Source organism: Mycotypha africana (assembly GCF_025528875.1).
Source record: "Mycotypha africana strain NRRL 2978 chromosome Unknown BDF20scaffold_1, whole genome shotgun sequence".
Classification (NCBI taxonomy): domain Eukaryota; kingdom Fungi; phylum Mucoromycota; class Mucoromycetes; order Mucorales; family Mycotyphaceae; genus Mycotypha; species Mycotypha africana.
The window spans coordinates 3,380,149-3,400,276 of NW_026515725.1; the positions used below are offsets into that span (position 1 = coordinate 3,380,149).

The 20,128-nt window shown below is 36.5% G+C and overlaps 7 protein-coding genes across 7 annotated transcripts; 2 read left to right on the forward strand and 5 right to left on the reverse strand.

Annotated features, from left to right (window-relative positions):
- Positions 1-3,837: 3,837 nt before the first annotated feature.
- BDF20DRAFT_847860 (uncharacterized protein) lies at positions 3,838-5,031 on the reverse strand. Its single transcript, XM_053079828.1, has 3 exons — positions 4,945-5,031; positions 4,769-4,838; positions 3,838-4,696 (listed from the first exon to the last, which is right to left on the reverse strand). Exons 1-3 carry the CDS (start codon positions 4,996-4,998, stop codon positions 3,951-3,953), a joined length of 870 nt encoding a protein of 289 aa, XP_052941288.1. The 5' UTR covers positions 4,999-5,031; the 3' UTR covers positions 3,838-3,950.
- Positions 5,032-5,867, reverse strand: BDF20DRAFT_847863 (uncharacterized protein). Its single transcript, XM_053079829.1, has one exon. It carries the CDS (start codon positions 5,377-5,379, stop codon positions 5,047-5,049), a length of 333 nt encoding a protein of 110 aa, XP_052941289.1. The 5' UTR covers positions 5,380-5,867; the 3' UTR covers positions 5,032-5,046.
- BDF20DRAFT_909722 (uncharacterized protein) lies at positions 5,844-7,450 on the reverse strand (the record flags this gene model as incomplete). Its single annotated transcript, XM_053083624.1, has 2 exons — positions 5,844-7,322; positions 7,400-7,450. 2 exons carry the CDS (start codon positions 7,448-7,450, stop codon positions 5,844-5,846), a joined length of 1,530 nt encoding a protein of 509 aa, XP_052941290.1.
- Positions 7,451-7,645: 195 nt separating this feature from the next.
- BDF20DRAFT_847868 (armadillo-type protein) lies at positions 7,646-11,142 on the reverse strand. Its single transcript, XM_053079830.1, has 9 exons — positions 11,028-11,142; positions 10,894-10,950; positions 10,650-10,801; positions 10,480-10,580; positions 9,946-10,414; positions 9,823-9,876; positions 8,279-9,725; positions 7,972-8,195; positions 7,646-7,906 (listed from the first exon to the last, which is right to left on the reverse strand). The coding sequence occupies exons 1-9, from the start codon at positions 11,068-11,070 to the stop codon at positions 7,775-7,777; spliced, it is 2,679 nt and encodes an 892-aa protein (XP_052941291.1). The 5' UTR covers positions 11,071-11,142; the 3' UTR covers positions 7,646-7,774.
- Positions 11,143-11,855: 713 nt separating this feature from the next.
- On the forward strand, positions 11,856-12,577 carry BDF20DRAFT_810946 (uncharacterized protein; the record flags this gene model as incomplete). Its single annotated transcript, XM_053076640.1, has 2 exons — positions 11,856-12,143; positions 12,227-12,577. 2 exons carry the CDS (start codon positions 11,856-11,858, stop codon positions 12,575-12,577), a joined length of 639 nt encoding a protein of 212 aa, XP_052941292.1.
- Positions 12,578-12,606: 29 nt separating this feature from the next.
- On the reverse strand, positions 12,607-15,118 carry BDF20DRAFT_909725 (uncharacterized protein; the record flags this gene model as incomplete). Its single annotated transcript, XM_053083625.1, has 7 exons — positions 12,607-13,252; positions 13,343-13,440; positions 13,525-13,739; positions 13,821-14,435; positions 14,507-14,739; positions 14,801-14,945; positions 15,013-15,118. The coding sequence occupies 7 exons, from the start codon at positions 15,116-15,118 to the stop codon at positions 12,607-12,609; spliced, it is 2,058 nt and encodes a 685-aa protein (XP_052941293.1).
- A 2,272-nt stretch (positions 15,119-17,390) lies between these two features.
- On the forward strand, positions 17,391-18,953 carry BDF20DRAFT_847880 (uncharacterized protein). Its single transcript, XM_053079831.1, has one exon. It carries the CDS (start codon positions 17,734-17,736, stop codon positions 18,835-18,837), a length of 1,104 nt encoding a protein of 367 aa, XP_052941294.1. The 5' UTR covers positions 17,391-17,733; the 3' UTR covers positions 18,838-18,953.
- Positions 18,954-20,128: the final 1,175 nt, after the last annotated feature.

A 20,128-nucleotide genomic window follows, 5' to 3' on the forward strand; every position in this document is an offset into this window, starting at 1 on the left:
CTTTTCTTTGAATTAAGCTCGTTTCCCATTCGGTAAAATGAGACATCAAATGATTCTTCCTCTACAATAATGCCTCAATCATGTTCAATGTTACACAATAAATTATCACAGTTCGTCTGCACTAGGTAAAAAATGGTTTAGTTTATTTGAGGGTGTAACGATATATGGCTTGATCTACGAAATTTCCTCTGTTGGATCACTGCAAGTTATTATGCGTGGGTCCTCTCCCAGCGTAATATAGATGGAAACGACGTGCGTACCATATCTTGACTCATCAAGTGTATAAATCGAGCCCCAGCAATCACTTCTGTCTATGACCACTACAATTGTTCAAGCTACTATTACAGCACATAAATTCGCAGATTCATCTAACAACGTCGACTTGGAGTAGCTGAATCATGTTGATGAACCTTGGTGCTGCTGTCTTGTGACCATTGAAAATACAAACTATTCGTCAACTTTGCTGACTCTCTTATTCTCAAGAAATAAACGACAAACGCTGCAGTAATGGAGCCAATGCAGTTGTTGCTCGATTGTTCAATGAAACTTATAGAGTGTTAATGCAAATACAGAAAATGAGATATTCCATCTCATGCAAAATAACGCAGCAGGCCTTAGCTGGCAATTCACTCAAGTAAAACCGCATTGTCAATCGCTTGCAAGCATAATTTACAGCTGTATTGCCTTCTAATACATATAGTCATGTCACCTGTGTCAAAATATTCCGATCACCGGCATTTGCATAAGCATAGCCTTTTTGTTCCTGATTTCAGGACCCTGTAATTAGATTACATAATGATGATTTCCGAAGAAAAGGACTTCTAATATTGGGCAAATTTTTGTGGATGGTTACCCTTTCGAAGACAAAGTATAATATTGTAGCAGTTTTTTGACATCATTCTAGGAGATTATTATCATATCACTAACATAGTTAGTGTTAAATCTTTCCATTATATAACATGGATCTTGTAGATCTTTTTAACCCTCGTTCGACAGATATGTCTATATACTAAATGCCGTGTGGATGTATACTGTGATTTCACAACTCTTTCTTATAAATTATAGCATGCTGATGTCGTTGATAAGCATGTGTACAAATTGTTGCTGATTGTAGCTCGTCTAAACTGATTATTCTGCTTATAATCAAAACAGCCAATAAGAGAACTTTGCAATAAATTTGCATAATAAGTAACCGTATAATGTTGCAATGTAAGCTCAAGTAGTGGGCATGTTACGTATATTGTACGATCTTCTAGCTTCATTAAAGAAAATGATCATTGATTACTGCACAATTAGGATTTACAGATTGTATAACCCTGTGCAATCAGATAAATGTAAAAAATAATGATTGCGCCCTTTTTATTGATGTTTGCGCAATTAGGAACCTTCCTGACGAACAAGAAAATCGAGATGGACCTTCAAACTGAAGCAAGACTACCGAGTTGTTACCTTGAAATCTTGCTCCTTCTAAATTGCAAATTGTAAACATTGAAGAAGGTAGTACTGATGATTATTATAAAGTAGAAAAGGTAACCGAGAGTTCTTAGTGAAGTGGAAAGGTTAGTTTCAAAGGTAGCCGTGGGGCAAAGCCATTCGTTTTGCTGTTACTGAAACAACTGATCGATATTGAAAAGCGGCGCCTATAGTAATGAAGGGCAAAATTAAAAATTCAAGTTGAAGTGCCAATGTAGTTTAAAGCGACAATACAGCAAAGAAAACACAATGCAGAGTGATAAATGAAGAATCCCGAATTTGCCATTCCTGGCAACAACCATAGAAGCTAGGTTACATATTTTAATTTGCTGGCTTAAAATATGCAAAATGATGATCGGCAAAAAAACTACGCTTTCTAATATATTCTTTTATTAGAAAGATCCATGGTGTGTAATATGTATCTATTTCCAACTGATTTTTTAAAGTGAAAGCTTCGAACATATTTTTGTTGGTACCAATACTTAAGTCATTATTTGCAAAATCAATACTTTGCTTAGATATTCTAATAGGAATTTAGAGACGTACCCTTTTGAAGAGTAAATTATTTAGTTCACTACTGAGAATTATAATAATGAATATTTTAGGCTTGTCTTTAAAAAGGAAGAAACGTATATGTTATACAACTGGTTAATTGAAAGTACCCAATACGGGCTTCAAGTGGTTTGTTAAAGTCTTACATCTTTTGCAATGATTTTCAACTTTGCTTACATGTATTTCATTTCTCAAGACTTTTGGTATACTATTTGTCCATCTTAAGAGATTCGGAAATGACCAGTCGTTCGCGTAGTTTTTGTGGTATTTGACGACTTGTAGAGTTAAATATCACTTAATTAAAACAATAAAAAGTTAACGAGATCAAACTAGTAGGTTTTATTTTGAATCAAGTTAAGTTCAAAAAGAAGAAAAAAATCTACTGCAAAAATTTAAATATCTTCTTCATATTGCGGAACCTAGAAACTAACAGCTGAGTTATTCTACTCAAAGAAGACGTACGTCTTCTGAACCGTAAAAGAATAGAATTCTCCCTTGAGGAGATTACGCATCTACCCGGAGCGGGTGGACTTGTAAACGTATCCATGGCTTGATCTAGTGATCATGCAACTAACCTATTTTCCCGTGCTACCAATATGTAGCACTGCTTGCAGGAAAATAGAATTAATTAGGAAAATAGTATTCGTGCGTGATGTTTGAGTTGAGTGAACAGTTATTGTAAAGGATGATCACAAACTATTATCTTGTGGTCATTCTTTATGCCGAAGGCAGAGAATAGTACTTATAACCTATTATACCTTGGTGTTGAATCAATATATCCTGCATGTCCATATATTAATTCTACTATATATCCTATGTCATATAGTAACGTATTATAGCAAAATAAGTAAACTATATATCCTAAATGACAACCTGTTCAGCCTTCTACGAGGTAGCTAATCTCGTATAAGAATCATCACTTATTCTATATTCGTTTCCTACTCTGCTTTATATTATTTCAGCAGTAATGAGGTGTGAGGATCTTGTATAATTTGTATACGAGTTCTCCACATCTCATATGATGCTGTCAACTAAACACAACACTTAATTCACGGTACTCATATATTAGAGTTTATGTAGTTTCTAATTATTTCTGGTTTGCAATATTGTATAATTCATCTTTATCCTTCATAAAGTGAATTATATCTTTAATATTTGTATATCATCTACCCTCAAATACGACAGTTTTTATTAAAAAAAAAACTTGCGGTTTCTGGTATTTGAATTAAGTTTGATGGTCTTCCTAAAGAAGTTTCTGTGTACTGAGTCGATAATCATAGATTCAGCGCCTTTAATACTTTTAGAGGAAGTAGGAAGAATTTTTACTAGAAAATCTTAGTATGAAGATGGCGTATCTATGCTAATCACTAAGAGGCCCGGATACTTCACATGTTACTATTCATGCTTCGGCCTTGATCTTATCATATATTGTGCATACGCTATGTTAGATGCAATATAGATAGAACTTAGTTAGCTTTAAGTACTATGTGATTGTATGTAGTCAAACATCATTTTACCAGACACTGTATATAAGTTGCGCTTTCAGTTTTGTGTCATCATTAGAAAGCTAAAAAGTAACGTTTGACTTCCAACAACGTTTCCAACTTTTACATTGACGGTTGTTCTTTATACCATTTGCCCGTTGAAAATTGCTATTCTTGTAATAGCTTATGGATTATGACTTCACGTATAATAATAGAAGAAGGGAAGGCTAAGAAATGTCAGTGCCATAAATGAGGGCCTAAGTAACAATTAATACTCCAAACAGATAACGGAAGGTTTCGAAGGTCATTTGAATGTATTATTAACGCTGTTCTGTTAGACATTTATAAATATTGAAAATTTCCATGCACTTTCAAATGAAACATTTATTCGTAGAGATCGCTGTTGATATTTTTTTAAACCTCTCATTAATAGTATAGCTTCTATAAATCTTCCAACCATAATTGCCATCCATGAACTGTAGCTCTTACTTCTTCATCTCCTGGATCTTCTTCAAACATAACATTCATCTTCTCTATCCAAAAATAATCCACTTTAAAGCCATATCCTAGTCGTTCTTTATCCTCTTCTTCTATGTCGGGCATAACGGGTCTTTTCGCTATTTCGAAAAACTGAAGATCTCTATCAGCTAAATGGGGTCGATGATGCGTATAAAATACATAAACGCGTCCAGTTTTGGGTGTGAGTAACTGACGGCAAGTTTTAAGCATAGCATGATGCTGAGAGTGATTAAAAACAAGGTCACTTAAAATGATAACGTCGTAGGTCAAAGGCTGTTGTTGTTGTTGTTGTTGTTGTTGTTGTTGGGTTGCTTCAAACGAGGCTGGCAATAACTGGTTTACTAATTTCTCAGTATTGGTTCCCCATACATATCCTTCCACTATGATATTGTCAAACCCTTCCAAGTTTTTATCGACATTGTATTGAATGTTATCAATTAACTCCTTATCAGGATAATCTGTAACTACAACTTTTTTAGCGCCATTCAGAGTAGCGACAATACTGGGTAGAGCACCGCCTGCTCCCAACTCCAAAACAGTTTTGTTTTGTACCAACTGAGGAAACTTGTCAAACAGAGAAGCAAAGACTTTAGAAGCGTTCCACAAATGGTGAGCCCATAAGGGATGCGATCCCACTAACTTTATGGTAATTTTTTTATGAGCGTCATCTGTAAATAAATTCAATGAATTAGTAAAGTTATTACTCTTCGTCAACTTCATTGGTCTAATTTCTGCTTTACTTTCAGATACTGAATCTCTTGAGTAGATTTCGAACGTAGGCTCTACTTCAGGTATACTCTCTTCATCACTCTATAAAAACGCATGCTTTCAATGATTAACACAAAGGGAAAGGTGAGGGAATAAACAACAACCCAGTAAAAGAGAAAATCACAGAAATAAGTGAACGGGATCTTACGCCAAATAAGTCGGCAGCAAAACCTTCTTCTGAATCTGACGTTGATTGTGACATGAAGAACAAATACTATGAGTTCAGAAATAGATGATTTAAATGAAATATTTAAAAATTCAAAAAATTATTAACTTCATGCAAACCGAGAGTCTCCAAAAAGTAAAATAAAAAATAAGCCACCACAAACCACAATGTAAACCCAACAGACGTGAAATACATCTTATAAAGCTCCTTTATACTAGCCCAAGTAAAATATGTAAGCAAGACAGTCTTTAAGCGCACTTTCACACCAACTCTCACGAAGAAGTTGGTATAAACGGATGATAAATTGTAAAAATACAATGCTGCATGAAGAATACATGAAAATGGTTGGGAAGCCTCAATCACCTTCCATAGCGTCCCATACAACAGATTTATTATCATTCCCTCATAAGACGGCATCTTTATCTTTATTGGTATCTTAAAGTATGCACATACTTGTTTGTATTCGTTTGTTACTTAAGACAAACAGAGGTCGTGAACGACCAGGATTGTGTAGCAGCACTTCTGTTTTGTTCCCAAAAATAACGGGAACAACATCTAATCCTCGCTCTTCATTTGGCTTGGCGTTTTTACTTTTGAACGAGCGTCGATGACCTTCCCACTGGTCCCTTTATTGCTCGCTACTAAGAGATAAATGGTGTATTCACTATTGTTAAAAGTGCTTAACATCAATAAACTGATTGCTTGATGATATGTCGTAATTCTGGGGTATACTGATGCTGCTTGTGTATTTAAACAATGAATTGATAGTTACTTTTTCTCCTAAGTTTCTCCAACTGGCACAACTTATCCCAATCCTCTGGTTTTTTTTTTGGGGGTTTTTTTTTTTATTTTGTAGCTGATGGCTAATACACGTTGGTGCTCTAATTGGTATCCAGATTATTTAAAGTCCATGATGTATTATAGCCGATCGTTCCATTTAATAAATTCTTGTTTAGCTTAAACTCTTCCTCTATATCGGGTTTATTGGGAGCCAGACTATATTTTTTCATCAGTATATTGTGGTAATTCGAGGGCTTGGACCATAAGGGTAAATTGTAGGTAGGCGACCCTTTTTCAACCACATTTCCATTCACAAGTTTAACTTTCAAAGCAAATCCTTGTTCAAATGAAACTTGGCTCATCCCTACTATTGTAAATTGGATTTTACTCGTCTCCTGCTGAACGAATTTGATTCGTTGTTTCGGCTTAGGGCCTGACAAAAAGATTTCATTACCAAAGAAGACTGGTGTTTCAGCGTACATTCTCTCCCAAGATTTCCCGTCGCCAGCGGCTTTCAGTTCTTTTTCATAGTAATCACAGAATTGTTCATGCAGGTGAGTCACTGTATTTTGAGAGAGCTTTAACACAACATAGCGCTCGACGCGGCGTAGACTGACTAAATTATAAGAGCAAATCCTTTGTCCATGTATATGTAAAGAGACTAAGGGACCTCCGAATGCTTTCCGTTGTCGTTTATCAAGAAGTTTCGTCCGATTAATATGATTACTGTTGATGGGAGGCTGGCTTTTATTATAACTCTTTCTGAACTCGTTCACTGCTCTATTATGACTGTTCAGCATATTCTCTATGGTTTTGAGTTCCCAATTTGGATGGTATTTTGGCTTCACCGGGCTCACATAAACTATTAGTCCTTTTTCAATAAGTCCTTCCAGCGTCAATTGTTTCAGGTAAGCTCTAAATTCATCGACATGTTTGGTTCTATCATCCCACATTGTAATATTCTTAAGACTGGGAACCGCTTTGAGCAGATTTATGATGAAAGCGCTCTTAAAACTCATAGTGTTCTTGAATACATTGGGTTCAAAATTGTATCTGAGCCCATCGGCAATGATGGGGTTCGAATGAGGCGTGATATCTATTGGATCAGGCCGTAGGCCTACTACATCGAATTTGTCCAAACCTCTGGATGCAAGAATTTCTTTTATCAGTTTATGAAAAGGGTGGTAACGACGACCAGTGAGAAGGACAGTCATACAGTCCGGGTCCTCGAAAGATCGCTCAACTTCCTTAACAATATCTTCGTTCCAAAAATGACTGTAATCAGGGTATGTCTTTTGTTGTGGTTGTTGCTTACAAGTATCAGTGTCATCGTGGGAGGTTTCTGATAATACTTGCAGGCTACGAAGATCTCTCCACCAGCCAGGTCCAATAAGATTTTCAGTTGTGAGAGCGTTGATTAGCGACATATCCCAAAGGTTTGGACTGAGCAAAGGTGAAAGAAAGAGTGTAGAATCAAAGTCAAAGATATTTAGAATTTTTGGCTGATGCTGTTTCTCTATGGGTAACTGATGTTGTATTTGGTAAAAACGTGATCGTTCAAACTGACGTTGGAGGATTGCCTACGTAGAGTAAATATATACAAATGATTGCTTAGCTACCAGGAGCACTAAATTGTGGAGTGAATACTATTATTTACCCTCTCAGCTTCGGAATAAAAACTGAGATCGGTCGGTTTTGCGGCTCCCATGATCTTTTTAAACCGTTACTACGTTCTTCCTACGACAAGAAGGGAGAAAGTAAGAGAAAAAGGAACTAAGGAAAAATCCAACGATAAAACGTTGGCAATTTTTAGTCGCAGATTGAATTTGTCGTTCCTTGAAAACCTTTGTTTGGCAACGACTTAGCAAAACGACCAACATTGTAAACTTTTTATTGTTAAACCTAGACATTTACTTTCTCATTTAAGCATGAGTTTCGAGGCTTTTTATTGCCAAATTTATTAAGTTTGAATATTCTTTTTTTTTTGTTGTATTTATTTCTCTTGTTTTTCACTTCAGAAAGAGAATGTCATTTACACCAGCAAATCAATTTCTTGCTTAAAGGTTTTAACTTCATTAAAAACCTCGTTAATACGTTTATCCAATTCGGGAGTAAAAACTAATGTCTCAAGCGTCACCATGAAACCACCACATTCTTTATGATACTATAATAATAGAAGGATATTACTCAGTCTATGCTCTTTTTCTAGTCCTATGAAAAATAACTTACCACTCTCAAAATCTCTTTATACCATCCAAATACCCATCTGTATTCGAAATTAGACTCAGGTTCTTCCCCATTAGATGTAGCATTATTAATCAGTTCTTGAAGGACCTGAGTGAATTTCTGATACACAAGCATGAATACTTCTTTTTGATCTCTTGTAACATTGGCTAAAGAGTTCTCCACTAAACGTAAAGAATTCAATTCTTGCTGATCTTCGGCTTGAGCAGCTATTAACATCAATAAAAAATTATGTTAAGCACTCACAAGAAACATCCAATTCCTTTAAAGATGCAACGCTACTCATTTTTACCTTCTGTTTGTTCATCTTGAGCTGCTCTTTGAGCCTTATTCGTTTCATGCAGCGACTGGAAATTTTCCAATTTTGCCTTGACTTGTACAACTCTTGAATTCACTTTACTTAAAGTGTTCTTCAAGATTTCCCATAAAAAGGCCCTTCCGGTAAATTGTAATTGTTCCTTCTCGAATATCCACGTTATAACAGAAGTAGGATCAATCACACGATAGTTTAATAACTTATCCAGTAAAATACCCAAGAACTGTGTATTATTCTTCCAGAACGACGCTACAATTTGAACGGTATGCACTCTCGCATCGGGCGTACTATTCAAGCTTCTCAACATTTCTAAATAACGCTCCACAACATTCAAAATGTGAGAGAAACTCTTCGAACCAACCCACAATAAGCATTGAATAAACATGATACGTTTCAAATGATCTAATTGTAGCTGCTGCTGTTGATCATCACGATCAGACATGACTTCTTCTTTCATACGATTAGCGTATTCTTCCAATAGTTGTTGGAGTTCATCTACAGTCTTCTTCGCTCTTAAACTTTCAATGATAGTCTTGGCTGTAGCGTGTAAGGGATCGTTGGGGTCCTTAAACGCAAATTCAGGAGCGGGCGCTTGAGGGGAAATCAAGGGATACAATTCTTCTGGTAAGATTGCCTTGATACGTTCATAATAAGATAAGCGAATAACTTTTTCGAGTGTTTCTCTCAAGAAACACACTTGAGGATGGTTAGGTTGTTGTTGGACCAAGGGTAAGACTGTAGGTTCCCAGAACTTCCAATCCCACTGGAAGCCAAAATTACTTAAGTGATGAGAGAACCAGTTCCAAAATCGGGCAATACATTCAGCATCCATAACATTGAGACGGTTGAAGAGGGTTTTGATGCCTCGGCCAAGAGCCATGGGAAATGTAGCGCTTTCGGCTCTGCAAAGTTCAATAAAAACACAAGAGTAGAAGATTTGGCGAATAGTAGGGGTGGGCAGTTGGAACATATGTGAAAAGATATTTTCGACGAGCAAGTCGGATATGCTCCATTTACCCTCTTCCTCTTCTGTAGCTGACGTGTCCATTTCTTCGGTTTTGATTACACTATCTTCTTCTTGTTGTTGCTTCTCCGTTAAGGATGGTGCTTTGAACAACTTGGAATTGAAACTATTAGGAATACTCAACAGATATTTTGCACAGTCTTTTCGGTTGACTTCGTACAAGTGTAAGACATCAAAGATGATTTCTTGCAAGATAAAATAGTCCATCGATTGATGCTCAGGAATTATGTCGAAAGATTGTCCATCTTCATCATTGACAAGAATTTTCATGGTGAACATAGGGTGAATATATGTAGTTTTATCGGTATGTGGTGGAACCATGAATCGTGGTAAATCATGCTGAAGAGCTGATGTAAGATCTTTGTCGAACCAGCGATATAATTTAGGAATAAGTGGGAGCTTTTTGATCAAAAGAGAAATAACAATTAGTTCAGGTCTTCAATAGGTTGATCACTTAAGCTTTTTTTTTTTTTTTTTTTTTTTTTCTTCTGCCTACCTCCCAGGCGTTATTTTTAAGGTCTTGAATTAAGGTCCAAATATGCGTGAGCATCTAAGGGATTGATTATTCCTGTTATTTCCATGTTGAATTTCAATCACTTTTCTCATGTTTATTTCTTACATCATCATTTTCGCTGTTGAATTTGTCATCGTGATATGCCTTTAGAATTTGCAATTTGGGTATAGACCCTCTCCTTTGCATGTAAATCTCAATCTTCTTCAATACTTGCTCATCCAGCTCTGTCGCACAACGTTCGCTTAATTCTTTACCGGCCCAAGGTAAAGTGGCCAAGATAATATAAACAATACAGTCTAACCGTTGACGTGGTTGCTGGTTGGGTTGGTCCAAAACACTTAACAAATCATTGAGTAAATTACAATAAGTGGTGGGTAGAATAACATTGGCGTTCACAAGTTCTCCATAAAATCGTAAAAGTTGTTTGACTTTAAACCATTGAAAAGATTGTAAAGCTTGTTCAAAGGTTTTATTGAATTCGATCATGAGCTTACTGACAATATCGTGGCTGGTAATGTTGAGTAGACCGATCAAAGTACCATAAACTGGTGCTTTGGTAGGTAACTCAGTGACGCTAAAGTAAACCAGGTTTGAATTAGTTGTTGTCCGATCTCTGTTTGTTGATAAAAGGAGGTTTACCATGCTGTTAAGGTATTAGTGACAGTTTCTGGATATTTAGAATAATCTTTATCTAAAATGTTTCTCATTTTCTTCAAATTGACTTGCAAGTCGGTTTTGATCTATAGCCATTGAAGCGCTGGGTGAGTCATCGTCAAAGTAATTAATTCCACCATTTACAACACCCTTACCTTATCGCCAATTTTGATAATTAGACCTTTCAAACGGATTTCAATATCCTCTAAGTCATCCTCCTCACGCGATGGAGGAGGAGGGGGTCGATCGTAAGGACGACGTTGATGGTGGGCATATCCTCCACCATTGTTGTAATTTCTTCTATTGTCTAATCACATTATTGATCGAAATTAAAAAGCTTAAATATAACGTTTTGAAGAATGATTTGGTTTAAGTTAAGCTTCTGTAACAAATGCTTACCTCTGTAGCGGTTAGGTCCGCCTCCTCCTCCACTATTTCTGTAACGATTACCACCACCTACGTGAACGGTACAAAGATCGGTGAGGTCAGAACATAGTTAACTTTCGTATTTGATATATTTATTTCTTTGAAACCTTCATAGCGTGGTCGATAGCCTCCTCTGTTATTATAACTCATGGCTTGACAAATTTTTCTTGCAAGAACGCGTTCTGTTATTTATATTAATATGACAAGAAGGCTAAAAAAAAAAAAAAAAAACGAGGAAAGAAAAAACCAGGCATTTTAAATTGGGAATGGCTTCTTCATGTTACTCTTACATTAAACGGTTAATGCAGTCACCGTGCGGAATATGAAATCATGATATTGAACCAGAATTGACCTACTTAGTGTATAGGTACGTCTCCTTTTCTCTTTTTAATAAAAACTTCTTGCGTTTACATAACTTCTAGTATGAGCAGCGCTTTGACAAAACGTCGGGATGAAATACAGAAACAAAATAATGATATGAAAAAAATGAAAATAATCAACGATACACCATCTGTTGGTAAAGGGAGACTTAAAAAGTTCGTTCGACCGCCACCTAGAAGAAAACAAGCAAGTACAACAGCAAGTGAAGCAAAGCATATCGAAACCTTGACTGAATTGAAAGAGAAAAAAGATAGAGATGAAGAAGCCAGCAAAGAGGAGTGTAAATGTTGTAAAAGCAACAATATAATGTATAAAGAAAAAAGCACTATAATGACTTTTTTTCAATTCCATCATACTATTTCATTTTAATAGTCTTTGAGTGCCCTAGTTGTGCTGCTCAAGTGAAGCCACCCTATCCACGCTCTCTTCAACTTGCCATGGATGACTTAAACCAACAAAAACTCAACTATGAACAATCCATGCGCGTCGCTTATGCACAGCAGGTTGAACAACGCAAAAAAGAAGAGGGCGATGATACTCACATTATGCCCTTCATGCTACAACCATTTGTTATACAAGATGCTTTAAAACGAAAGATTTGTCACATTCATAAATTGGAGTATGAACTCAAGCCCTTGGGCAAAGAGAGAGGCTATCCAGAGTTTATTGATTTTGAAGTATTACCTAAAAGGGTAAAAGAAGTGTGTCAAAAAGATTTAGATCAGATCATAAGCAGAAAGCTTGAAAGTGATTACTTGGAGAGGGCTCTAGCACGGTTCAAAGAATTGGGGGAGAAAGCGAGAAGACCAGAATACGCGATTGAGCAATTTCAGGATTATTTGGTAAGAGAACAACAATTGCTAGACATCTTAAAACCTCGATAAGGCCACTCAATCGATCCAACGTCGTTTTCCACAATGATTAGCCTGGTTATTATGGTCATAAAGGGTCTGAAGTTATTTTAGATGTGTTGAATGAATTGTATCTTCAAACTGGGAAAGTGAAGCATAGTTCTTTCAAACCTTTGACTGCTATTGAAGTTTTACAACAAGTGTTGGTACCAGAATGTGGTCTTCGTTTAATTCAACAAGATTACAATGAGAAGAACAAGAATATAAGTTTAGAGGAAGCGAGAAAAATTATGAGGGGGAGTACAGAATTTGGTAACTTGATGTATCCAAAAGAAGAAGATGAGATTGAATCAGACAGAAAGGGAATCTTATCAAATAACGATGAGCATGACAGTAAATATGATGGGAAGGAAGAATATGAGTAATGGTAATGTAGCAGTACATAGAATAAATATTACATGATACAACATTTTTTATCTGATGTGGTTGTAGTTGTTGGTGACGTTGGTGATGATATTGCATGCTGGTTCGAATGCTTTCTGGAAGCGGTTGGTGAGGGCGATGACTTCTTCATTCGAATCTGCGTATTTTTATTATTACTATTTTGAAATGTACCTTGCTGCATGTCATGTTGTTGCTGAAGTTGTTGCGATAAAGGCGAATGAGGCGGTGATGATGTAGGCAGCAAGTTATTCAGAACTTCATTTTTAAAAGCTTTTGCATTATCTCGTAAGCTAGGTCTAGAAGACGTGTGTCTCAAATGTTTTGGTATATCTTCGTTTTCGTCAATCGGTTGCAATATCTCGTCTAACCTTGTTTCTTGAAAATAAACCAGCATATAAGCATTGGTGAACCGTTTCAACTCTCGTATATTTGTGCATCTGAGCTGTTTATCTCCTTTATGTTGATTTTTATTATCTTCAGTGTCCTCATCTTCATCAGAAGTATAAGGATCGTCGCCATAATTATCTTCAAATACTTCTCTTAAGGCAACCGGCGTTACCCTATCGTCATCAAATCTATACCATTTACCATTCTTTTCAGGCTTTAGTAAGGCGAAGTAATGCCCACCATCAATATCGCCGCTATGCACTAGTACTCTAAGTTATAGTTTGAAATAAATTAACTGACTCGTAGATCAAACTATTGAATGCACGATATGTATATAAATATATATTTATATACTTTACCCGTGGAGTACATAATTCCTTTCTTTTGGGTCTTCGCTTTGTACAGAGCAAAATTCGTTCAAATTGATTTGATCAGGGAACACGTGGCGATCATTAATCTATTGTAATACGTAACCGAGCATAAGATTAAATAGAATATTCGCTAGCAACGAATTCACGTGTTTTATGCGACTGTTCTTTACCTTCACCATTGTATCTCTATACATATCATATTCAAATCTTTTTAATTGTAAATGCAATACTGGTGGAAAACTTTCAAACGAAACGCCTTTCTTAGCATCTTGTAACCCATGTCCCTCTGCCATATATTTATTCTCTCCGTCCAATATTTCTACATCCACATATTTTTGAAAAGATTCGTGCAAATCTTTGCAGCCTTTCACATTTAATTGTATATCTAAAACGCAAATCATTACGTAAGTTCTTTCCTATAAATGACGAAACCTGATGAATGCCTCAGCACACAAATTAGGCTTACCATAAAAATCTTCTACTCTTGATGATTCGTAATCGACATTTATACATTTAATGTAACTTTTCATTTTGCCCATAAATATATGATTGACAGCTCCGTCCACTGCTGGTATATTTTTCATTCTGGCCTCTAAACTATCTTGTAACACTCGACTGAATTCTTGCACATCATGCTGCATGAAGGAGTCCAATGAATCCCACCCAAAGGACTTTGTAAGTTCTGTTGTGCCTACTGCTTCGTCTGAAAATTGCAGATTATAGAAGCAGCGTTGTAATGCCAGAGCTACACTATTATTCGGATCTTCCTTTTCTGTGGGGATTTTATACACGGCCCTCCTGAAAACGTTGGTAAAATAGAGGGACTGAATCAATGAGTTCATATAGCAGGTGGCGCCCTGATTCTTGATACCGACATAACCTGTTTCTTTGCGCGAATCGTAATTGATAAGATTATGCCAAAGAACGCCTGTTTCATCTTTGACGACTCGCAAAAAGATAGAAATGGTGGTTCTGTTCTGATGATTGATATATGGGTGTTTGCCATAGAGTAGCTGTTTGAGTTCGTAAAAGCGAGTGAAGCCCCAATCAATTTCCTCTTGACAAAAGCGATGATGAGCGTCTATAAACAAAACAAATAAAGTGAGCCGACTATTTATGCAAACATATATTGAAGAAAAAATATAACGTTACTATTAGAAAAATAATGCTTCGGATTATCAGGATTAGAAATGACAATGGCGAATTGAGCGCAAACGGACCAATTTTTGTCATTCGATGATGAAGCTGCAGAGGAGGTCGAGGAAGAGGAAGAAGACAAAGTGTTGTTCTTATTATTGTGGTTGATGTTGTCTCTGACCACTTCCAAGTAGATGGAGACCATATCATGCTGCCCTCCATTTCCTTTTGGAAATAATAAAACGCGCCTGCACAATAGAGAGAGTTAGTAAACGTCGTGGTGTTCAGCACAAGCACAAGCGTTCTTACCATTCATAACCTGCTGCTTTGAATATCGGTCCATGACAACGATTACTCAGGGAAGTCCAGTCATCAATTTCCCAGTGATGAATTTGAAGATCAATTTCTTCTAATTCTTTGAAAATAGGTAAAACTGAAGGTAAAACTTTGTCATCTATACGTTCAAAATAAGTGAGATTAGCACATTTGAAAATACGAATTTCGATTTTGAAGACGCTTACGATCAAAAACACTGTACTGATTCGACTGTTTGACAATATTGGGTAATTTGGTTATTGTATCCTTATCGTTAAGAGTTGTTGATTTCTTTGTGGCCACCTCTATCATTAGGAGTATGCTCTATATAAGCTGTTTTGTTATCGGTGTTGAATTTGAATGTTTATTTTAGCAGGATACCAAAAAAAAGGATTAATGATGACAGCAGTAGCATAGACTGTGTTTATGGAAGATTGTTGCAATTTTTCTCAAGCCATCATCTCCGCCTTTCTCATTCAGGAAGAACGATTTGCCGCATGAATTACGACACTGAAGGACAAAAATGATCTTGGTTAGGATAGTGGTACTTGATAGGTGGAAACTATGCCATCAGGGAACATTCCATTCATATAAATAGAGGTAAACTAAAGTGTGAGCACAATAAGTGCAATCTTGCGAGAAAATTCTTTATGAACAGTGCATACTTATGCTCTTAAGGCATTATGCACATCTTCAATCTTTACAGCTGTGCGTTAAGTTTCCTGCAGGCCACCGCAGTTTACAGCTTATAGTTTCCACTTTTTGGCTAGTGGACGTACTGAATCGCCAATTTCAGAAAAGATTCATTGTATTTGTGTGCTTATCCCGATCGTTTGATGTTAGTGGGAAAGATGTGCATAGTAAATTTTTATTTATGCCCGCTGCTCAATTGAAATTAGCTTTCTTTACAGAAGACAATAATCAATCCCTATGTATTGAACTTTTTGATATCTCCTTGACAATTAGCTTCGTAAAGTCCCAAATGTCAGAAAACGGGATTTTTTGAATAATACTTGCAAAGTGTTTTCACCTAAGAATAGGGTAAAAAAGCCCAACGTTAACGTTTAACCTTCATCTGTGCATGTATTGTTTACTTTACTATACCAATCTAACCTTCTTTTTAATGAGAATCGAACCATTCTAACTAAAGCTGAATGTTAATAAACGTTTATTATAGCTTTCACATACTATAATTAAGTATAACTCCCGTTATTGGGTATTTTTGGTTGGCTTTTTTTTTTTTTTTTTTTTCTGGCAAGACGACTCTTAAGTATGCATATTTCAACGGTTCCAAACGGCTAATTCAGTATAGGATCGTATAAACCTCATTCAAAAACAGTAAGCCATCAACTAGCGCACCTGCAGGCGGAATATAATTGAAGAGGAAAGCAAGCAGCTTTATATGATACAGAATCCCAAATCTGCCACTATCCTTCTGCATCCATCAACAAATATAATTAATCAGCCTGTAGCGATGATTACGTAAACAAGGAAGTTTTTTGGGTCGGGTCTCTTCTCAAATAGCCATAAAGAATCTCATAGCTAGTCTGATGGTACTTATGTCAAAGAGGCAAGTATTATTGACGAAGTAATCGTGCTTTTTTTTGTTATTGTTTGGTAGCAATGTAAAGTTACCGGCAATGGAAGAAGGATATCGTATTACCTTTCCTCTGAGAAAGACTGAGGCAGTAAAACAGGAAACTGATTGTTATATTTATTGTATGTGTAAGGGAAAAGCGGGTAAATAACAATTTTGAAACTCAATAGACATGTTGAACAATGGAGCGAACAATAGAGAAGAGCACGCTATCTATCAAAACTAGCATGGCGACTTTTTAGGATAACGATAAAGATTACTTTGTGATGTTAAGCATACTTTGAATTGTGTGGAAAATGCTAAACAACCATGAACAAAAAGCTGCTATTGCTTGCACTACTCTGAAAAATTACTTGGATTATAGGAATAAAAAAGGTTTTTCAATCACCATCAGTTAAACACTTACGGGTGGCTCGTCTGTCGACATACTGATACGTTATGTCACGAGCGGCACAAATCAAAGAAGTGCAAGAAAGTTTTTGATTGGTCTAGGGTTCAGGGCGGAAAATTCTGCCATTATTATTGCTAGGCGAGTTTACAAAGCGTTGTAACTTTGCAATGTTTGTGTATATATTCTACATTAATAAAATGCAGAATTTGATATTGCAGTATAATGAGGCCTTTAATATAGAAGAGAAAGCAGCGGTTATGAATCAAAATATTGCTCGTATGGTTTAAAGAAAGTGATACTCTATACATTGACGTTGATGCTAATTCTGCTGCCAAACTATACTAGCAATAGCAGGTTTAACATTCTTACATTCCACAAGTGTCTTACCTTTGGTCCAATAGAATAAAAGAGAAAATCTAACTCAAGCCCGAGTGTGGTTCAGCCTATATCTCGTTTTATCAAACTGCAAAGCGGGGTTGATAAAAAGCGTAACCTGGGGTTTGAATGTTCAATTAACAAATTTGGCTACTGTGTGTTTCAATCATTCTGTCTGCGGATGATTTTATTTTCTTTTTCATTGCGGCAAATCTGCTGGTTTTTTTTTTTTGTTATACGCACATGAGGTCTCTCTTTTTTTTTTCGCAAGATATATTGCAACGATAAGGGAAAGGAGCTTTTCTTTTCTTTCCTATACTCTCCTTGCCACGGGGAATTTTATACCTTTTGCACGAAGCACCTTAAATATTACAAACACACGCTATCCTCGCTCAATTCTGCCTTTCGTTTTCTTCCCTTTTTGTCGAACAGTTTGATATTTTCACTATATAAAGCAAGCAGTAGTAGTTTAATGGGTAAACCTCGATCCTTCTACTGCTACCACAATAACAACAGATTCAACTCAAATCAATTTAAAGTTTCAATATAAACAAATCGCAGCATATGCCGTTAATCGCTATCTATTATCACAATACAACACCCAATAACACACCTGTCTTTAGTCCAACAACAACAACAGCAGTGTCGGTCTCCAGCAGTAGCACGAACAGCAGCAAATGGAAAAAGGGCTTAGCTGTTCTGTCTACAAAATACCAAGAAAGTAAAATGAAGTATCTACACCATCACAAATTGTATCATCACCATCTAGATGACCAACTTTTAGTAGCAGCTGCGGCAACCGAGAAAGTACTATGTCATGTGAACACCAACGATAGCAATTACCAGCATCATATTGACCATGCACCTACAACTCACAGCGTACACTTCGACAACAGCAGTACTAGTTATTATACCATTAAATCATTTTCTAATATCCAGCAATTCCATCACCAAGCCATTACAACAACAACTGCAACTACTGCCTCTACCACTACTACTACTACTACTACTACTACTACTGTAAATACCAGTAATGCTTCTGCTGACGTTACTACTGTTTCTCCCTCCAGCAGCAATGATGTTCAGTGCGGGAACTTGACAGCTAAAGAATTTGCCCAAATGGCGGGAATAAAAATTAAATCAGCGCATGATTTCGAATTGGAACAACAACAACAACAATATACCACAACAAGCAGCGTATTGCCTACAACTACAATGATGACAACTATGACAACCTACTCAACCAGAACAGCTTTTTCAACAAAGAGTATTCAACAGCAACCTCACATTTGGGACTCTGTTTTCTGGCAATCTGATAAAGAAGGCTCTTCTCTTCCGACAAAAGAAGCACAAACTCTGAAGGAGGATAATATTAAAAATCAACGAAATCAGCAGCTATCACAGCAGCAAGAACCATCCGATCCTATACAACCATATAATACCCCCATCTTGTCTCGAACTAGAAAAAAGCAAAACGTTATCCATAAAGGTCGATTCGAGATTGTTGTAGGCGATGAAGATGTGAAACAAGAAAAGAATATTAACGGTGCCAGCGTACAAGAACCGCAGAATCTTGGATCGCAGAAGAAACCGACCGTAGTTGAATGGAAGCGAAAACGATCAGATTCTTGCGCTGTTCCTAACAATATACCAAGAAAACGTACTTGATTTTAATCTTCACTAATCATTTTACACTTACATATCCATAATGTTCTTCCTTCCCTATGTATATAAATAAATTTTGCTTTTTGCACGCTTCTAGTTACTATATCCATAACTACTGCTTTATTTATATACAATCTTACATACAATACTTTCATACTGTTTATTGAAAGTTGTAACGGTGGTGATACCTGCTTCTATAGATTTTTAAAGCACGAAACAGCCATTCCATTCTGCGAGCTTTTTGCATCTTTAGGCAGCACTCTTCCATAGGCAAGTAAGAGGCTATATCACTTTTGGCAGCAGGCATCTTCTTTTAAGCATTGAATTTGGAACCTGCTTGAAGAACCGTTATCAATCCGTACAGACAGTCATAGCTGATAAGTAAAGAGACAACAGTGGTGATGCCCGTGATGATGTTGAACAGGTAACGGCGACCGTGATACGGTCTGGTTGGTGGATATTGTTGTTTATCAAAGGGTAATGGTCAATCGAATATAAAAAAAAGCTGGATAAAAGGGATAGGTGCTGCTAGGCTTACTTCATAGCGCTTGATTCGGCTTTTCGTGATAGGATTATAAAGTAGCTTGGATTTTAAGTAATTGGAAATTAAACTGTTTTCATTCATGAAGGATGGAAACAAGTAAGGCTAATAATAAGAAGTGTGGACCATTGGTCACCAAATGATCGCTGGTAAATTAAGGAAACATTTATATACGTGTCAATGACGTTTTCAATTTAAGTGAAAGTATATGACAGGTTCTCTCTCGCTGGTCTGACTCCTCTGCCAAAGGTGAGCTAGAGTTCTGGAGAAAGCCAAATCGACTACACCCAAATCAATTGACGAGCAAAGAAAGTACTCAGAAAACCAATGAAAGCAATACGTTAAGAGACCTGATGCTATCACTCAGAATTCGTTGATGAACGCAATGTGAGTATTACGCAAGAGGTTAATAATGAGGTTGATGTGTCCTTTTTTTCTATGAAGCTTCCATCTGGCGGATATCAAGCTATTACGAAAGTAAATCATGAAGTATGTTTCTTTAATTGCCAACCATCTCTTTGCTTATGACTTGAGCGAGTGTACTGAACAGTTCACCTCTATTGTAAACAATTTACAACTTTAAATGTCGGCTTACACTGTTAGACCAAAGATAAGTTGAAGTTTTTCTGTTGAACAGGTTACAGATTAATTTAAGGATTCATCGTATGGTAGGTACAACCATGATATAGTCGGTTCACCCACTATTCGTATAGGCAGCTATTGTAGTGAATTTTCGCAAATGTTCGATCCTGG